A 19,680-nucleotide genomic window follows, 5' to 3' on the forward strand; every position below is an offset into this window, starting at 1 on the left:
GGACTGTCTAACCTATTTGTTTTTAAGTAAGAGTCCTTCACAATCTTCACTGCCATTTGTTTGAAATCAAAGCTCTAAAAGTTGTCTGTGCGTATGTGTCTGTCTGTCTGTGTAATTCATACATCTTTCATCATAGAAAATTATTTGGATGTTTTAAAGGTTTTTTGGATGGGGATGGTTTAGCATAAAACAGTCTCTCACTTCCAATTAGTTCTTGCACTGTTGCTCCTGATTAGATTATCAAACTCAACTGAGCAGTAGTTGGCAACAGTCATGATCACTCCAATACATCTTCCATATTTCAAACTTTCCTATTTGTCACAAACAGGATAAGGAATAATATGCTTTGTTTTGAGTATCACAATTACATCATACTTAACAGAAATAGTATGCTGACATGTTACAATTGCATCCTGTGCCTCTGATCAACAAATTACATACTGAATAGTGCCCAGCATTAATCTGCTTTAATAAAGCCCTTTTTAAAGCAGTTTACAAGTTCTGTATGCTTAACTGGATATGATAGATTCTGTTATATTCTGGACCTAATGCACAATGCCTGTGTGGCAGGTGATAACCTCTTGTAATTTTTCTACTGAATGACATTTTGGCAAAAAACATTGGAGAAACATTGTGGAATATATTAAAAATCAGGGCTATAAAATAGGATACTTCCAAATACTGAACTTTTTCACTATGTGCATTACCACAAACAAAAGGGGATGTTCCTGAGTGGTCTCTCAGAATAGAATTCTAACTTGATGCATTAATTGTAATTTTCCAAAATTTCCTAAATTTGAGGAATGCTCTATTAAACTGAAAAATATGAATGTAACATGTTTTTTCAAAAGGGTGGAAGACAGAAACCAAGAAAATACAGGCCAATTAACTTAGTAACTCTTTTACGGAAAATGTTAGGAGGCATTATTGAAGATAATACATCTTGGCACTTTTAAAAAAAATCAAGGTAATTAGGCAAAGTCACCGTGGTTTTGGCAGCAAGGCCACTGAATCAGTATCAACGAAGTTGCATGCCCTGTTTTAATTCACATTTGTATAATCATTTCACATATTGAGTGATGAAACATTTGTCTGTCAGTTACTCAACTTTGAAGTAGGAATATATACTGAACTGTATTTCATACAGTTTCTTGATAGAGTGAAAAAGACAGAACTTTTACTCTTTGTATGTTAGTGGCCGGAGGTCCTGTTGTGGAAACTAGTGTATAAGGTAAAGTCACGGTTTGAGAAAACTCCTACATTACGGGTGAAGAAAGGGAAAGTACAGCCTCTCATTCTGAGCAATGCTAGCCAGCTACTATTGAAATATACCAGGACAACAGAATTTCAATCAGCCTGCAAAACCATAGTGTTGGAATTGACTGTTTAAACAGTAATGTTATTGCTATCAATACCATGCACTGTAACAGCTGCAATGTTCTACTATTTATGCTTCTCACACCCAGACAGTGATCATACAATCATAGAATCCCTACAGTATGGAAACAGGCCATTTGGTCCAACAAGTCCTCACTGACCCTCCAAAGAGCAGCCCACCCAGACCAATTCCCTTACCCTATTACTCTACATTTCCCCTGTCTAATGCACCTAACCTCTACATCCCTGAACACTTTGGGCAATTTAGCATGGCCAATCTACCTAATTTGCACATCTTTGGGCTGTGGGAGGAAACCACAGCACCACCTACACAGAGACGGGGAGAATGTACAAGTTCTACACAGACCGTTGCCCGAGGCTGGAATGGAACCCGGATCCCTGGTGCTATGAGGCAGCAGTGCTAACCACTGAGCCACATCCATATGTCTCTTTTTAACTTTTGTCCTTTCTTTAGACTCACTTCTTACTCCTAATGTGTGAATGTTTGTAGCATTATTATTTCTTCTAGTGTTTTAAAAACTAATGCACTTGCTTTTTGATAACTCCAGAAACTGTGGTTAAAATTAATCCTTTTAAGCAATAAATTCATTTATTTTTGGAGAAAGGGACCTTTTCAAATTAACTTTATTACCACCAATTAATTAAATACAGAGCAATTCATCCTATGTCACACAGAAGCTTAACCTTTATCCTGTCGGGAACTTCAATTGGGTAATGAAATAACTGCACAGAGCCTGGTGTTCATCACCAAGTCACCCTTTATTTACTAGTGCACAGTACACTGGCTGTGCCAGCCAACTTGGAGTCAGTCCTCACTTGAGAAGAATCTAATCTCCTGGTTATATTGGTCAGCCAAGGTTTTCCTTATTGCGGTTGTCAACCTGGGCCAATCAAGAACCTTGTTGTTAACAAGGTCGACCTGGTTCCAATCAGTGCCCCAATGGAGCCTTCCAAATCCAACAAAGTTTTACCTGCACATCCACCAATATCATTTATTGTAGCCGTTGCTCCCAATGTGGTCTCCTCTACATTGGGGAGACTGGATGCCTCCTAGCAGAGCACTTTAGGGAACATCTCCGGGACACCCGCACCAAACAACCACATCGCCCTGTGGCCCAACATTTCAACTCCCCCTCCCACTCTGCCAAGGACATGCAGGTCCTGGTCCTCCTCTACCCCCGCTCCCTCACCACCTGACGCCTGGAGGAAGAACACCTCATCTTCCGCCTCGGAACACTTCAACCCCCTGGCATCAATGTGGATTTCACCAGTTTCCTCATTTCCCCTTCCCCCACCTCACCCCAACTCCAGCCTTCCAGCTCAGCTGCACCCTCATGACCTGTCCTACCTGCCTATCTTCCTTTCCACTCCACCCTCCTCTCTGACCTATCACCTTCATTCCCACTCCCATTCACCCAATGTACTCTTTGCTACCTTCCCCCACCCTCCTCTCTGACCTATCATCTCCATCCCCACCCCCATTTACCGATTGTACTCTGTGCTACTTTCTCCCCACCCCCACACCCTTACCCCCCTCTCATTTATCTCTCCACTCTGTAGGCACCCTGCCTCTATTCCTGATGAAGGGCTTATGCCCGAAACGTCGATTCTCCTGCTCCTTTGATGTTGCCTGACCTGCTGCGCTTTTCCAGCAACACATTTTTAAGCTCTGATCTCCAGCATCTGCAGTCCTCACTTTCTCCCCATAGTAATATGCCATCCTCTACGGTGATCTGATCTCACCGGGTCCACAAAGGTTTCAATCCTGGTTGTGATAGCCCTTCTGTTTTCCCCATTACCTCTGACTGTTTTAGTTTCGCTAGGACAGGCTCTTTTTGTGTCCACAATTGGATATTGTCAACGATGACTGTTAGGGTGTCCAGAACCAAAATGGACTCTTCCTGGCGGGCATCACGGGATTGTCTGCCAGTGGGAGGCGGCTCAAGGCATCCACATTAGCCACTAGGCATCCTAAATGTATTCTAACTTGTACTTGTCTGCATTGAGAATAAGGGCCCAACACTGCATTCTACCAGAAGCCCTAGCATGGATTTGTGATCTGTAACTGTGACAAATTCCTGTTCATAAAGGTACTAGTAGAACTTCCTCACACCAAAGATGACTGCCAAACTTTCTTTTTCTATCTGGGCATATTTGTATTCAGCGGCAACCAAAGTCTGGGAAGCATACGCTATTGGACATTCCTTTCCATTGGGTCACCAGAAAACCAACACTACCCTGATACATCGCATGTCAGTACTACTACTACTTACTTTGGATCGTAGTGGGCCGACATTTAGATGACGATAACTGCTTTTTCACTTCGTAACTGTTTCCAAGGCTGACTCTCTTTCAGGTGCTATAATGAAGGCCAGGTGAATTTTCCATTATAATTCACTAATCCAAGGAAAGTCCTGAGCTCCTGTACAGACATGGGAGCTGGGGCTTCTTTGATCACCCTCCCTTTCTCTTCCAACAGGTTTAACCTGATTTTGTCGACTCTGTAATCCAAGTTGGTGGCTTGGGGTGCCTGGAATACACAGTTTTCCTAACTAAGGTGTACACCTGGGAGAAACATTTAAGCACTATATCCAAGTTCTCAAAGTGCTCTTTATTGATCTTCCCTGTGGTTAGTACATCATCCAGTAACTGGCAACTTGGGATGGCCCTTGTAAAATGTTCTCCATAATCCGCTGGAAAAGAGCACAGGCTGATAATACCCCAAATGGAAGTCTTGTATATTGATACAAACACTAGTGCGTATGAATTGTCATATAATTCGGGGTCTCCTCATTCAGTTGCAATTGTAGGTAGGCGTGGCTCATGTCCAGCTTTGGAAAGGACAGCCCCCACTGCCAACTTTGCATACAAGACCTCCATGTGAGGATTCGGGTATTTATCCAGCTGCAAGAAGCGGTTTACCATTTGCTTGAAATCCCACAAAGGCGAACCAAGCCATCAGGCTTCACATTCCGTATGACCGGTACTGCCTGTTCTGCGAACTGCATTGGTTTAATGATTTCTTCGCTCTCCAGCTTTCTGATTTCCGCCTGTATTTTTGCCCGCAAGGCACATTGTACAAAATGGGCCTTGAAAAATTTTGGAATTGCTTTCTGGTTAACAAAAGCTTTGGCACCTTTGAAAGTCCCAAAAACTTTGAGACTTGAAAACTCCTGGATATTTCACTAGTATTTCGCTAGGACTAGGCAGCCATTTTCCAAATTAAAAAAAGTTGAGCCAATCAAAGTGAATCTTTCTTAACCAATTTCTTCTGAATAGGTTTGGGCCTGAGCTTTTTACTACCATCAGTGGTAAGTGTACCAACTGCTTATCATAGGAGACCGGAACCAAAGTCGTACCCTTAATCTGCAACGGTTCCCCAGTATTTGTTCTCAGTCTGGCTGAGGTTTTACGCAAGCGTAAAGTTTGGAGTCCTGAGCAAACCTTGTTAAAGTGGTGGCACAGTGGTTAGCACTGCTGCCTCATAGCACCAGGGTCCCAGGTTCGATTCCAGCCTCGGGTAAATGTCTGTGCGGAGTTTGCATATTCTCCTCGTGTCTGCGTGGGTTTCCTCCCACAATCCAAAGATGTGCAGGTCAGGTGAATTGGCCATGTTAAATTGCTCAGAGTGTTAGGTGCATTAGTCAGAGGGAGATGGGTCTAGGTGGGTTACTCTTCGGAGGGTTTGTGTGGACTGGTTGGGTCGAAGGGCCTGTTTCCACACTGTGGGGAATCTAATCTAAAGACAGGTTCTGCAACCACAGATACAGCTGCGCTGGTATTGATCTCCATGGGAACTGGGTGACCAGTTAACCAAACATTAATTTTAATTAGCTCCGATTTGGGTGTCACTAAGCTATTTATTTGTTCCACCCCCCATGTAGGGGAACATTCCAGGGTATGCACTCCCCTGAGTACTGGCTATGAATCTTCCTACTCAGGTCAGGCCTTGTAGGACTCCTTTGCTGTCTCAAGTCTGCATACTGGCAGCAACTATAATGGCTTGCCTGCCCAGATCCTGAAGAACTGTTTAGCCACTTAGACGAGGCTTGGCTTTGTTGTGGGGTTCTGTTGTAGGTTGGCCTAGGGTCCCTCGGTTCAGGAAATGCCCTTTGTGAGGCTCTGTGATTGTCTATACTCAAGTGGTGCTCCCCAAGCTCAGTTGGACATGTGAGGGTGTCCACTTCCATTGGGATGCCCTGTAGTTCACATGCTCCACTTGCAACATTTTCTAATGATATGGCCATGTGCAGTGCTAGTTTGAAGTTCAGCTAGTAGGCGCTTTTGCATGGTTATGCCATTAGTCTCACATATCAAAAGTCTCTCGGCAACTTGTTCAGGGTTAACCCAAAATCACATGCCTCTACCAGTCATTATAACCTTAGCAAAAATCCCAATATGGTTAAGCCCCTTATAACTGAAAATGCTGCAAGTCCACATGCAGTCAGAAAGAATACTTGTTGCTTTTCATCTTCCCCAGTGTAATTTTCCAGAAAAAGTATTGCATTCTTTCCACATACTGGGCCCAGTCTTCAAGAGCAGGGACAAATGAGTCAAGTTTCCAAAGTTGAGGTATGAATGCCAGAAATGCTTACTTCAATTCCAGGATGACAGTTGCAAGCAAATGTTCTTGATGCACTTCCTGTTTTCTCCCATTGTCACTGAAATAACTGCAGAGGTCAGTGTTCCGTCACCAAGTCACCCTTTATTTGCTAGTGCACGGTGCACTGGCTGTGACCAGCCAATGCGGAATCAGTCCTCAACTGAGGATATTCTAATATCCTGTTTTATTTTCTTTTTAAAACAATATTCCATCCTGAAATAACTGCATTGAGGCCAGTATCACATCACTAAGTCACAGTACTTATTTGTGCACAGTATACTGGCTGTGGCCAACCAGCTCAGAGTCAGTCCTCAGTTGAGGAGATTCTAATCTCCTGGTTTACTGGGTTTCCTGATTGGCCCAGGGTAACAACTCCCATCAAGAACCTTGTAGTTAATGAGGTCCACCTGGTTCCAATCACTGCAGGTAACCTCACCTGGGGCGGGTTATAATATTAATCATGATCTTATTAAATAATAGAGCAGGCTTAGGGGCTAAATGTCCTATTACCTCTCCAAATTCATACTTTTTTTTATTCTTAGTAAAAATTTGTTCATGGAAACACTCCTTTCACAATTAGCAAAATTTTAATCTCAAAAATATAAACAAGAAGTGACAGTTCTGCAATCCATATTCAACAAGCAAACAAGCTTTATGCAAAAACCACCTGAATTGTCACTTTCCCATCACAAAGGCATGTATTTCTATGACCCATTCATAGCGGCACTCTCTGTCTCTAACCTACCCCAAAATTTATGGTGGTTTTCAAGCCCCACTCAGTTCACACCTTCCAATTGACTGTTTTATGTTTACCAAGTAAATTACGCTTCCATTCCTATTCCTAACTCCACTTTGATCTCTGATATTTCACTGCTAAGATTGCAGCAACTCTGATTTCACTCTGAGAACAGACATCAGTTTAAGACTTGACCTTGCACTTGTAGCCTGCAATGCATTTATTCATTTGCTGAAACATTGGAACCATGGACAAGTTGTAATGCGTCTGATCATTAGAAGAAATTCAAGGAGTTTATTGCCATTAATTTCCCAATTGCATATGATGTTGCTGGAAGTCACTTGATTTTTTTGGTAGCCTGGCCTGAGATAGAAGGTTGGTATTCAATTCTGCTTTTCCAAGTCAGTAAAGCTTGGAATTTATAATTTATTGTCTTAATTCTTCTGACCAGTACAAGTTGTGAGATTTGAAGAATGTCTGCAGTACATTCTATAGATATTATACATTGTTCCCACTGTGCATGTTTATGGTGGCACATAATTGGAAAAGATTACTGTAAGGCTCTTCATCTCAATAACAGTTTCTCTCTTTTCACCTTGATCCAGCATTGTATGTGATGAATATTTCAAAAGACAAATGTCAAGCTTTCATAAACTGCAGAACTGAAGTTAAGCAGCATTATTTGCTTTGTTTTAAGGTTAGATTGCATATACTGATACATGATCATGTCTTTTTTTATGTTGAATAGGTCTGAATTATATGGATGCTTATGAACCACCTTCAATAATCATAGGGAAAGTCCCATTTCTGTTAATCATGTTGCAAATCAAGTTTTCCTACGTAGTAGTGCAGATCGATCGAGTTGTCCCACAAGTTCCTTGACCTCTATAAGGTCACCCCTCAGCCTCCGACGCTCCAGGGAAAACAGCCCCAGCCTATGCAACCTTTCCCTATAGTTCAAATCCTCCAACCCTGGCAACATCCTTGTAAATCTTTTCTGAACCCTTTCAAGTTTCACAACATCCTTTCGATAGGATGGAGACCAGAATTGCACGCAATATTCCAACAGTGGCTTAACCAATGTCCTGTACAGCCGCAACATGACCTCCCAACTCCTGTACTCAATACTCTGACCAATAAACGAAAGCGTACCAAATGCCTTCTTTACTATCCTATCTATCTGCAGCTCTACTTTCAAGGAGCTATGAACCTGCCCTCCAAGGTCTCTTTGTTCAGCAATACATTCCCAGCACCTTCCCATTAAGTGTATAAGTCCTGCTAAGATTTGCTTTCCTAAAATGCAGCACCTCACATTTATCTAAATTAAACTCCATTTGCCACTCCTCAGCCCATTGGCCCATCTGATCAAGATCCCATTGTATGCTGAGGTAACCTTCTTCACGATCCGCTACACGTCCTAGTCTCCTCGCCTAACGGAAACAATTTCCTAGCTCCACCCTCTCCAAGCCATGTATTATCTTGTAAGTTTCTATTAGATCTCCCCTTAATCTTCTAAACTCCAATGAATACAATCCCAGGATCCTCAGCCGTTCCTCATATGTTAGACCTACCATTCCAAGGATCATCCGTGTGAATCTCTGCTGGACACGCTCCAGTTCCAGTATGTCCTTCCTGAGGTGTGGGGACCAAAACTGGACACAGTACTCCAACTGGGGCCTAACCAGAGCTTTATAAAGTCTCAGTAGCACAACGGTGCTTTTATATTCCAACCCTCTTGAGATAAATGACAAAGACATCCAACACTTCCTCTTCTGTAATATGGACATTTTTCAAGATGTTGCCATCTATTTCTCTATATTCTGTATCTTCCATGTCATTTTACACCGTAAACACTGATGCAAAATATTTGTTTAGTATCTCCCCAATCTCCCACGGCTCCACACAAAGGCCACCTTGCTGATCTTTGAGGGACCCTATTCTCTGCCTAGTTACCCTTTTGTCCTTAACGTATTTGTAAAAACCCTTTGGATTCTCCTTAACTGTATTTGCCAAACCTATTTCATGTCCCCTTTTTGCCCTCCTGATTTCCCTCTTAAGTATACTCCTACTGCCTTTATACTCTCTGTTTATACCTGACATATGCTTCCTTCTTTTTTTTAACCAAACCCTTAATTTCTTTAATCATCCAGCATTCCCTATACCAACCAGTCTTTCCTTCCACCCTAACAGGAATATACTTTCTCTGGCCTCGCATTATCTCATTTCTGAAGGCTTTCCATTTTCCACCTGTCCCTTTAGCTGCTAACATCTGCCCCCAATCAGTTTTTGAAAGTTCTTGCCTAATACCGTCAAAATTAGCCTTCCTCTAATTGAGAACTTCAACTTTTAGATCTGGTCTATCCTTTCCCATCGCTATTTTAAAACTAATAGAATTATGGTCGCTGGCCCCAAACTGCTCTCCCACTGACACCTCAGTCACCTGCCCTTCCCAAGAGTAGGTCAAGTTTTGCACCTTCTTTAGAAGGTACATCCACATACTGAATCAGAAAGTTTTCTTGTACACACTTAACAAATTCCTCTCCATTTAAACCTTTAGCACTATGGCAGTCCCAATCCATGTTTGGAAAGTTAAAATCCCCTACCATAGCCAACCTATTATAGAACATAGAACGTAGAACAATACAGCGCAGAACAGGCCCTTCGGCCCTCGATGTTGCATCGACCTGTGAACTATTCTTAGCTCATCCCCCTACACTATCCCAAAATCATCCATGTGCTTATCTAAGAATTGTTTAAATCTCCCTTATGTGGCTGAGTTGACTACATCGGCAGGTAGGGCATTCCACGCCCTTACCACTCTCTGCGTAAAGAACCTGCCTCTGACATCTGTCTTAAATCTATCACACCTCAATTTGTAGTTATGCCTTCTCGTACAAGCTGACGTCATGATCCTGGGAAAAAGTATTTCACTGTCTACTCGATCTAATCCTCTGATCATCTTGTATGTCTCTATCAAATCCCCTCTTAGCCTTCTTCTTTCCAATGAGAACAGATCCAAGTCTCTCAGCCTTTCCTCGTAAGACCTTCGCTCCAGACCAGGCAACATCCTGGCAAATCTCCTCTGCACCTTTTCCAATGTGTCCACATCCTTCCCAAAATGTGGGGACCAAACTGTACACAATATTCCAAGTGTGGCCGCACCAGTGTTTTGTATAGTTGCAGCATAATATTGCGATTCCGGAACTCAATCCCTCTACCAATGAAACCTAACACACTGTATGCATTCTTCACAGCAGTATCCACCTGGGTGGCAACTTTCAGGGATCTATGGACTCCAAGATCCCTCTGCACATCCACACTACCAAGAATCTTTCCATTGACCCAGTACTCTGCCTTCCTATTATTCTTCCCAAAGTGCATCACCTCACATTTAGCTGCATTGAACTCCATTTGCCACCTCTCAGCCCAATTCTGAAGTTTATCCAAGTCCCCCTGCAACCTGTAACATTCTTCCAGACTGTCCACTACTCCACCGACTTTAGTGTCGTCTGAAAATTTACTACTCCATCCACCTATGCCTACGTCTAAGTCATTTATAAAAATGACAAACAGCAGTGGTCCCAAAACAGATCCTTGTGGTGCACCACTAGTAACTGGACTCCAGACTGAATATTATTCTTACAGATAGCTGAGATCTCCTTACAACTTTGTTTCTCAATTTCCCGATGACTATTGGGGGACTATAATACAATCCCAATAAGGTGATCATCCCTTTCTTATTTCTCAGTTCCACCCAAATAACTTCCCTGGATATATTTCCGTGATATCCTCCCTCACTACAGCTGTAATGCTATCCCTTATCAAAAATGCCACTCCCCCTCTTGCCTCCCTTTCTGTCCTTCCTGTAGCATTTGTATCCTGGAACATTAAGCTGCCAGTCCTGTCCATCCGAGAGCCACGTTTTTGTGATTGCTATGATATCCCAGTCCAATGTTCCGAACCATGCCCTGAGTTCACCTGCCTTCCCTGTTTCGCCTCTTGCATTGAAATAAATGCAGTTAAATTTATCAGTCATACCTTGTTCTCTGCTTTGTTCCTGCCTGCCCTGACTGTTCGCTTTTTTTTCTCAACTGTACCAGTCTCAGATTGATCTCTTTCCTCACTATCTCCCTGGGATTTCCCCCCCCCCCCCCCCCACTAGTTTAAATCATCCCGAACAGCTCTAGCAAATCTTCCTGCCCCGTATATTAGTCCCTTTCCAATTTAGGTGCAATCAGTCCTTCTTGTACAGGTCACTACTATCCCAGAAGAGATTCCAATGATCCAAAAATGTGAACTCTTCTTCCATACGCCAGTTCCTCAGCCATGCATTCATCTGCTCTATCCTCCTGTTCCTACCTTCACTAGCTTGTAGTACTGGGGGTATTCTAGGTATTACTACCCTTGAGGACCTTTTTAAATTCCTGCCTAACCTTCTGTATTCTCCCTTCAGAATGTCATCCTGTTCTTTCTCTATGTCATTGGTTCCAATGTGTACAATAACCTCCTGCTGGGCCCTCTCCCCCTTGAGAACATTCTGCACCCTCTCTGAGACAACCTTGATCCTGGCACCAGGGAGGCATCACACTATTCTGATCTTTTGCTGCTGCCCACAGGAACGTCTGTCTGTACGTCGGACTAGAGAGTCTCCTAACATAATTGATCTGTTGGAACCCAATATATATGCCTCATTGCATTAGAACCAGTCTCAGTACCAGAAACCTGGCTGTTCGTGCTACATTCCTCTGAGAATCCATCACTCCCTACATTTTCCAAAACAACATACTTGTTTGAAATGGGGATAGCCATAGAAGACTCCTGCACTACATACCTACCTCTTTTACCTTTCCTGGAGATAACCCATCTGTGTGACTGTATCTGTGACTTTTCTCTCTTCTTATAACTGTCATCCATCACACCCCCTTGCACTTGTAAATTCCTCATTGTCCCTAACTGTCTCTCCAACTGATCCATTCGATCTGATAGAATTTGCAACCAATGGCATTTATTGCAGATGTAATCCTCAGTGACACATAAACTCTCCCTAAACTCCCACACCCGACAAGATGAGCATATCATTCTACTAAAGGCCATTTTCTGCTTCTTTCAATCTACAGACCCTGTCTTATTCCTCTACAGAACACTGCTGCAGGCTAACTTAATGCTTGTGACTAATATTTTGAAGTTTAATCAAGAGACATATCTCAATAAAACATATAATCAAGAAAGAGCCCACTCTACTCGCTACTGCAGACTTATTGTGAGGTCACACTTAAACTATTCACTTATCTGTTTCGGTGCTGTGACCTCTCCCAGACAGGTCCTCCAAGATTAGTTGTGAATTTCACTGTTTGTTAATTTTCCCAACCACACTCCGATGTCCAATGATACATGAATTCAAACAGCAAAGGCAGTAACTGCGCAGGTTCACAGTTGACAGTGTGCATTTCTTTCTCTCTCTCTCTCCTGCACTGACCTGACCATGTGCTGCCTTTGTCTGTCCTTCTCTCTTTTAAAAGTGCTGTTGTTTTGACATTTTTCCCCCCAAAATTCCAAAACAATGCAACAGCATATAAAACAGTAATTGCTGCCCCTAGAATTCGAGGAAATCCCCTCTAACACCTAAAATACCTCAAAAAAGGAGCAACCTGTTACAGCCAGAAATTTTTCCAATCCTCCATCTTGGATTAGTTCCTATAAACAGGGAGGAGTCTAAAGTGTAGTTGCTGGAAAAGCACAGCAGGTCAGGCAGTATCCAAAGAGCAGGAGAATTCGACCTTTCGGCATAAGCCCTTCATCAATTCCTATAAACACACAAGACTACCCTTTACATTCAACTGATTGTTGTTTTAGGGATTTTGGATTCTAAATTTTGACATTGGAATGAGTTGAAACTTTATAATGTCTTTAACTGACAGAGAACTGTTTGGGAGATCATGCATAAAAGGAAGCTACAAAATGTGCTAGACAAATTACATGTGTCAAGAAAATAAATTACTATTAAATGATATCTTCTTATACTTCACAGTTGTAACCTAACCTGGGTTCATTTGAGATTTTGCCTTAGAAACAGCTTTCAAGGTTGAGATAACAAACCTTGGTGTCACTTGGCATTGCTTAACAGAACTCCCGTCACTTTCGAAAGTGAACATGTACATCTTAGACTTGACTGCATTAGGCCACCAAGTTTGGTGATTAATTGGAAAGATAAGAAAAAAGCAACAGCAAGACAGTGGAGTGTGATGAAGGCCTTCAGGATGGGGGCTGAAGAGTGATGGCAATGAAAGAATTGTCATGCTTCATGCCCTTTGCTTTCCGATGATCCATACTGATAACAGGTGACTCTTCATTAGTTGTTTCAAAACATGATGCTCTTTTTAATACAGAACTCTTTGTTTCTTGTTGACTAAGCCAATGATGTACCCTATCCTTGGCTAGTAACCGAGTTATGAGTGGGCAGGGCACTCCACACAATGCATGGTCATTTCACTTTCTGTTCCTTTCATAGTTTTATCTGTCCTTCTTGCTTTAGTTTAATGACCTATAGTGGTAGGAGGAAACGTCACAATTGGAATAGGATATGTGTTCTAGAATTGCTGGATATAATGGCTTTCTATTATCTTTTAGAGACGTGCTTCATGTTGGAAATAAAGACAAGTTAATGATGCATTGCACCCAGCTGTGAATCACTGTTACTTTTTCACTTTTCCTGAAGAAATGAGCTTGACTCACATTCTTCAAAGTAAAATGTGATCCATGATCACATTTCAGAAAGCAAATTATAGTTTTTTTGTTGTTCCACTTTCACTTAGTGCATTTGATATTTCAGTTTTTGGAAATAAATCTGAAATCAATGATCAGTGAAGTATCATCAGTTGTTTAGAGATCATGTTTGCTGTCTTACTCCCAAAAGAAATGAAGATTGTCAGAGAATGCTCTTTTCATTAATATTTTAACCACACATTTGTTTATGGCAGCACCTTTTCTCCTATGTCATATTAATTCCACAAGGGCTGGCCTTTATAGTCGTCTTGTTACCGCTTAATTTCTGTGTTACAAGTATTGTGACTTTTTTTGCCTAAAATTCCTTTTATATTTCAATTTTAGCTGGTATGTAACAAGGTCTGAAGTTTTCACTGGCCACTGTATGATCTAGTATTATAATCTTCCCTAGTTGCAATCTATCAGATTTAAAATCCATGTTGACACTTAAAAATTTCTCTATAGTCTAATTTTCCCATGCAAGTCTCTGAAATGTTCTACAGCTTTAAAGGCCTCTGCCACCACCCTGCCCCCTCTCATTTCTCTTCCATCATGCCCTTGTGTTGTGCCTCTGGCCCTTTTCCTCCTTTCTACTAGCTGTCATCAGTGGCAAAACTTTCAGTCTCTGGCTATATTTCTCAGAGTGATTGATCGCAACTATTTTCTCCATCTTGAGAATTCTGACAACTCATCCGTTCAACCAAGTCACTGCTTTCAACTATCCACACAGATTTAATATCCAACCTTTCCATCCTTAGTAGCTTTGGCTATTTCTTTCATCAAAGTTGTTTTATAAATGCAATTTGTTGTTAAACCTGAAATCTTCCTGTTCTGATGGCTCAGCTACCCATTACATATGTTTCCTGAGAATTACATATTATCAGAAAATTTGTTATGCTGTAAGGCTTATAGCATGCTCCAGAATTGCATGTTTATACTAAAACAAAACAGCAGCAATTGCACAGCAAATCAGCTTTTGAATGAAAACCTTGGTTCACATTTTGGTTAAAACCTGGCATTAGAAATATGCTGTACTGCCTGAGTGGCAAAGCTAACTGAAGACATGTGAACTGAGTAATGTGCAGGTAAGAAGGAGTAGAACCTTTAAATCACTGTCAGCTTTTTTCAATTTGCGTAATTGTGGTATAACAACAAATGTATTGTTGTTATTTCTCTTTCTGAGATTAATGAGATATAACCAGAACTCAGTACATTGACCTGTCCTCAACTCACTTCTGATACTGTAAATGCTGCTTAATAGATTTAAGACAGTCAGCTAATTAGGTTTCAGAAAAGTCTGTCATTGTAAATGTGCGCTAGAGTTTATTTTGGAATTAAAATGTTTGATAGTTGGGAAGAGAGATTCAAAGCTCAAAAAGAAAGGAGAAAAGCTGCTATCAGCGCTGTTTCACAGTGACACCAGATAACCATCACAACAGGATTCTTTAGGCTGTTGAGCTTGGCCAAGAGTTTCGCACCAAACTGCTTTTTGTTTAACCTTAGCAAAGAACTTAGGATTACTTAGAATGTTCCACTGGTTACTAACTGAATTTTTCAATGCAATTTAATTCAATTTCGAGGGCCAAAGAGCCTGTAATGCAATTCAATGCAATTTCAATGCAATTTAAAAGAGATTTAATCTGTTTGATCTGTTTGAGAGTTTATCTGTTTGATAAACGTTAATCCATTTCTATACTTTCCCATTGATGTAATTCAAAATAAGAAATAAATCAAATTACAGAAGTGATAAGTGGTTTTATTAAGTTTATCACATCACTGAAATCACATAGACATTGGTATTTCTATTTTAAAAATGTGATGTTAACTAAATAAAAGTAAACAAATGTAAAAGTAGTGAATTGATTTGGATATCTTTTGATGATAAAGAACACTAAATTGTCTACTCATTGTAGTTTGTATTTGTGCAAGGTGGTTTGTTACACATGGATAAATACCAAAACTTGTTTTGTGTTTCTGTGCGATCTTTGTGGGAAGGCAGAAAAGTGAGACACAACCTCAAGGATATATTTAGTAGGCATTCCTGATGAAGGGCTTATGCCTAAAACATCGATTCTCCTGCTCCTCGGATGCTGCCTGACCTGTGCTTTTTCAGCACCACAATTTTCGACTATAGTTAGTAGTGAGGCAACCAACATAAGAGAACACCTCACTTGAACATGTCCTTACCGATCTACCTTTCACAGATGCATCTGTCCTTAACAGTATCATGAGGAGTGACCATCTCATTCCAATGATGTTAAAGGAATTAAGTTTCAACTCCACATTGAGTGTACCATCCATCATGTTGTGTGCCACATGATGCTAAATGGGACAGTCTTGGAGCATAGCTAGCAACTCAAAGCTGAGCATCAGAGGGACTGTGTGAACCATCAACATCAACAGATTTTTGTTCAACCACAATCTGTAATTTCTTGATCCAGCATATCATATCCCCCCACTCTAGGATGGTCACCAGAATGGGATATCAACCCTGTTTGAATGAAGCATGCAGGAAGTCATGCCAGGAACAATGCACCTAAATACGAGGTGTTAATCTCGTGGATTGACAACACAGTAGTACTTGATCAGCAGGCATGCAATAGACAGGAAAAGTCATCCCATAACCAAAAGATCAGACCAAAACCCCGAAGTCCAGCTATTTGCAACTACCAGTTTCGGAGTTTTGCAAATGGTCGTGGACTTGTAAACAACTATCTGGAGGTAGAGAGTCCACGAATATCCTCATCTGAATGGAGAGACAGCCAAGCAAATCAGTACAAAACACAAGGCTGAAGTATTTGCATCTGTCTTCAACTAGAAGTGCTGAGTGAATAATCCATCTCTGTGTCCTCTTGAAGCCCTGAACACCACAGACACCAAATTTCAACCAATTTGATTTATTCCACTTGATAGCAAGGATCGGGTGAAGGCGCTGTCACTGCAATGGCTACGGAACATGATAATATTATGACAATAGTATTCAATACTTATGTTCCAAAACCAGCTGAGCCTCTAGCCAAGCTGTATCAAAATGGCTACAACTCTGACATCTAATGAGAGAAATTGCCCAGCAATGTCCTGTGCAGAAAATGGAGGGCAGAACCAACCCAGTCGATTAACACTCTGTTAGTTTCTCTCCATTATGAGCAAAGTGTCAGAAGGGGTTGTCGATAATCCTATTAAACAGTATTAGCAAGCAAGTAACCTGCTTCCTGATGTTCAGTTTGGCTTCCACTGGGATGACTTTGTTTCTGACCTCATCACGAACATGTTTCAAACATGTTCAAAAGAGCTGATCTCAGAGGTGAACTGAGAGTGACTGCCCTTGACATCCTGGCCACATTAGATTGAGTATGGCATCAAGGAGCCAAAACTGGAGTCGAAAGAAACAGGGAAAACTCTGCTGGTTGGTCATACCTTACACAAAGGAAAATTGTTGTTAGATGTCATTTATCTTAAGCCTAAGACATCACTGCAGGAGTTCCTCACGGTATATCCTAGGCCCAATCATCCTCAGTTATTTCATCATTGATCTATCAAACCTTAACAACAATCCAGGTTTGTTCAAAAAACCATTTCAGTTGCAGGACACTAACCTTTTGCTATAAATTCTATGTCTTATGGTCTTATGCTCTACTACCACCTGATGAAGGAGCAGCACTCCAAAAGCTAGTGCTTCCAAATAAACTGTTAGACTATAATCTGGTGTGGTGTTATTTTTTAACTTTGCTAATTATTCCACATTGTTCAGCACCATTCATAATTCCCCAGATACCAAAGCAGCTCGTGTCCATATGCAGCAAGTAGTGGACAATATCCAAGCTTAGGCTAATATGAGGCAGTGACTATCTCCAACAAGAGAGAATCTAGTCCTTGAACCTTGATGTTCCAAGACATTATCATGATTCAATCTCCCACTGTCAGCAGTTTGGGATTACCAATGATCAGAAACTGAAATTGACCAGCCACCACTGTGGCTATAAGAACAGATCAGAGGCTTGGAATTTAACAGTAAGTAATTCTCCTCCTGACTTCCCAATAACTGTCTACAAGGTACAAGTCAAGAGTGTGATGGGATACCCTTGAGTGACCTGGATGAGTGCAAGACCAACAACATTCTAGAAGCTCTTCACCATCCAGAATAAAGCAGCCTTCTTGATTGGCACCCGATTGCCACCTTCAACATTCACTTACTTCACCATAACCCAGTGTCAACAGTATGTACCATCTAAAAGATGCACTGAAGTAAATCACAAAGGGTCATCTGACAGCACCTTCCAAACCTGTGACCAATATCACTTTGAAAGACAAGGCAGCAGATACATAAGAACTCCACCACATGAAAATTCGTCTACAAACCACATACAACCTTCACTTCAAACTATATTGCCATTCCTTTATAATTACTGCATTCCAAAATCTGGAACCTTCTTCCTAACTGCACTGTGGGTGCACCAACACCACATGGACTACAATCATTCAAGAAAGCTGGTCACCAGAACTTTTTCCAGGGAAACTAGAGGTGGGCAAAAAAAATGTTGACCTCGCCAGCGATGTTCACATCCCATGAATGAATCTTTATGCTGTAAAAAATCATTTTTCCTTGACAGTTTGATCACAGCATTATTATTTGCATTTATAATTGATCACCTTGTTGCAAGCTTTCTTAAGCATCCATTTCTATTTTAGTACCTCAGTACAAAAGTTATTATTATCTATTAAATGCACACCAGGCCACCATTGTTCTCTGTAGTTCTTATTATGTAGAGCTATTGACAATGTAACCGTTGAAATATTGTACTCGATTGCACATCATTATAAGAATATACAAGACCAGAAGTATATTCTTTTGTGTTTTGTATCGCCTATTAAAATGTTCATGTTTACTCAATTTTCAGTTGAGTTGAGTGAAACAATCGTCTTGCACTATCACTCCTTACAGTCCATTTTAAATATTCACCTTTCGCTGAATTAAATCTAAATTGTTTTTCTGCCAAAACTCCATTAAATTGGAAATGTGCACCACATGCCATTACTATGATTGTGTTTAATATATTGACGATCCTTTTGTTTACTTTTTAGGGTATAGATTCACATGAATATTTTCCCCTTCTCTTGCTCAAAACCTAAGTGGTTGATCTTTGCTGTGCCCTTTCCAGTGTCTGGGTGCCTTTCTCATGGAATGGTGACCAGAATTGTAGCTAGAGGAGAATTGTAGCTAGATCAGCACTGGCTGTGACCTCTAAGCTATTATTTCTCTGACCCAACCTGCTGTACACTGCACTTGTCCTGACTTCAGCAATCTAGACTTGAATACCCTATACTACCAAACCCCTGTCTTGCATCGTGTTCTGCAGTAATAACATTTAACTTATGTTTGATTGTTCATTATTCTTTACAAAACCTTACAATTTGCCACATTTAATCATATCTGTCACTTGATGGCCTCTGTACGTAATTAACCTGTTCCTGGTTGCTTGCAGGTCCTTTCAGTTTGTCATGAATTGCAAACTTGGAGAGCGTTTTTACTGTGCCCACATCTGAATCTGTATATAATTGCAAACAGCAATAGCCTCCAGGCCCTAACACCCTGCCATAGCAGAAGTATGCATGAGGATTACCTATTGGATGGTCAAAAACTCTGTCTTACAAAACAAGTATTAAACCTACTTTGCCATCAGTTTCATCGTCATTGACACACACTGGTTCTCCTCTCCTTGACATATTAAACTCAAATCCACATCCATCTCTTGTCCTGTCCTATCTCTATCATTACCTAAACTTTATATTCCCTCTTAAATATTCTGATTCACTAACTCTCCATTTCCGTGCACCCTCCTCAGCCCATGCTCCACATTAGGAGCGGAGACTTCAGCAGTTACCTTCCTAAATTTTGAAGATGCCCAATTGAACCTCTTGATACATCTTTTCCTATCTTTTAAGAGCCTTCCTTATTCCAGCCACTTGGCTGAACTTCTCACTTTCTCCAAAAGCCCCCACCATTTCTTTCCTAGCTTGATATACATTTTTGTTAGATCTACCTTTTGTCTTCCATCAGATCAAAATTGGAAATAAATTAGATCTCAGCCCGTTGTCTAGATTCTCTGATTGAAGTTAGAGACATTTGTCCCACCTTGGGACAAAGGAAAGTATTTTAAATTATTGCATGTGCACCTAGTGA

General features: G+C 41.1%; 1 protein-coding gene across 9 annotated transcripts in view; it reads left to right on the forward strand.

Moving 5' to 3' along the window:
- Positions 1-19,680, forward strand: part of bbs9 (Bardet-Biedl syndrome 9) — a 533,593-nt gene that overhangs the window by 246,257 nt on the left and 267,656 nt on the right. The window contains exon 20 of one of the 9 annotated variants that reach the window (XM_087986178.1): positions 15,964-18,589. The exons of 7 other annotated variants lie outside the window; for them this stretch is intronic. In XM_087986178.1, coding sequence (XP_087842304.1) covers positions 15,964-16,002 — 39 coding nt within the window. In that variant the 3' untranslated portion in view covers positions 16,003-18,589. Of the gene's footprint in view, positions 1-15,498; positions 15,894-15,963; positions 18,590-19,680 lie in introns of those variants that run through there. One more of the 9 variants, XM_087986179.1, reaches the window with a different exon arrangement.

This window comes from Chiloscyllium plagiosum, unplaced genomic scaffold (assembly GCF_037043375.1).
Source record: "Chiloscyllium plagiosum isolate Xiang-an unplaced genomic scaffold, Cpla_swu_hap1 HiC_scaffold_4, whole genome shotgun sequence".
In the NCBI taxonomy this organism is placed as follows: domain Eukaryota; kingdom Metazoa; phylum Chordata; class Chondrichthyes; order Orectolobiformes; family Hemiscylliidae; genus Chiloscyllium; species Chiloscyllium plagiosum.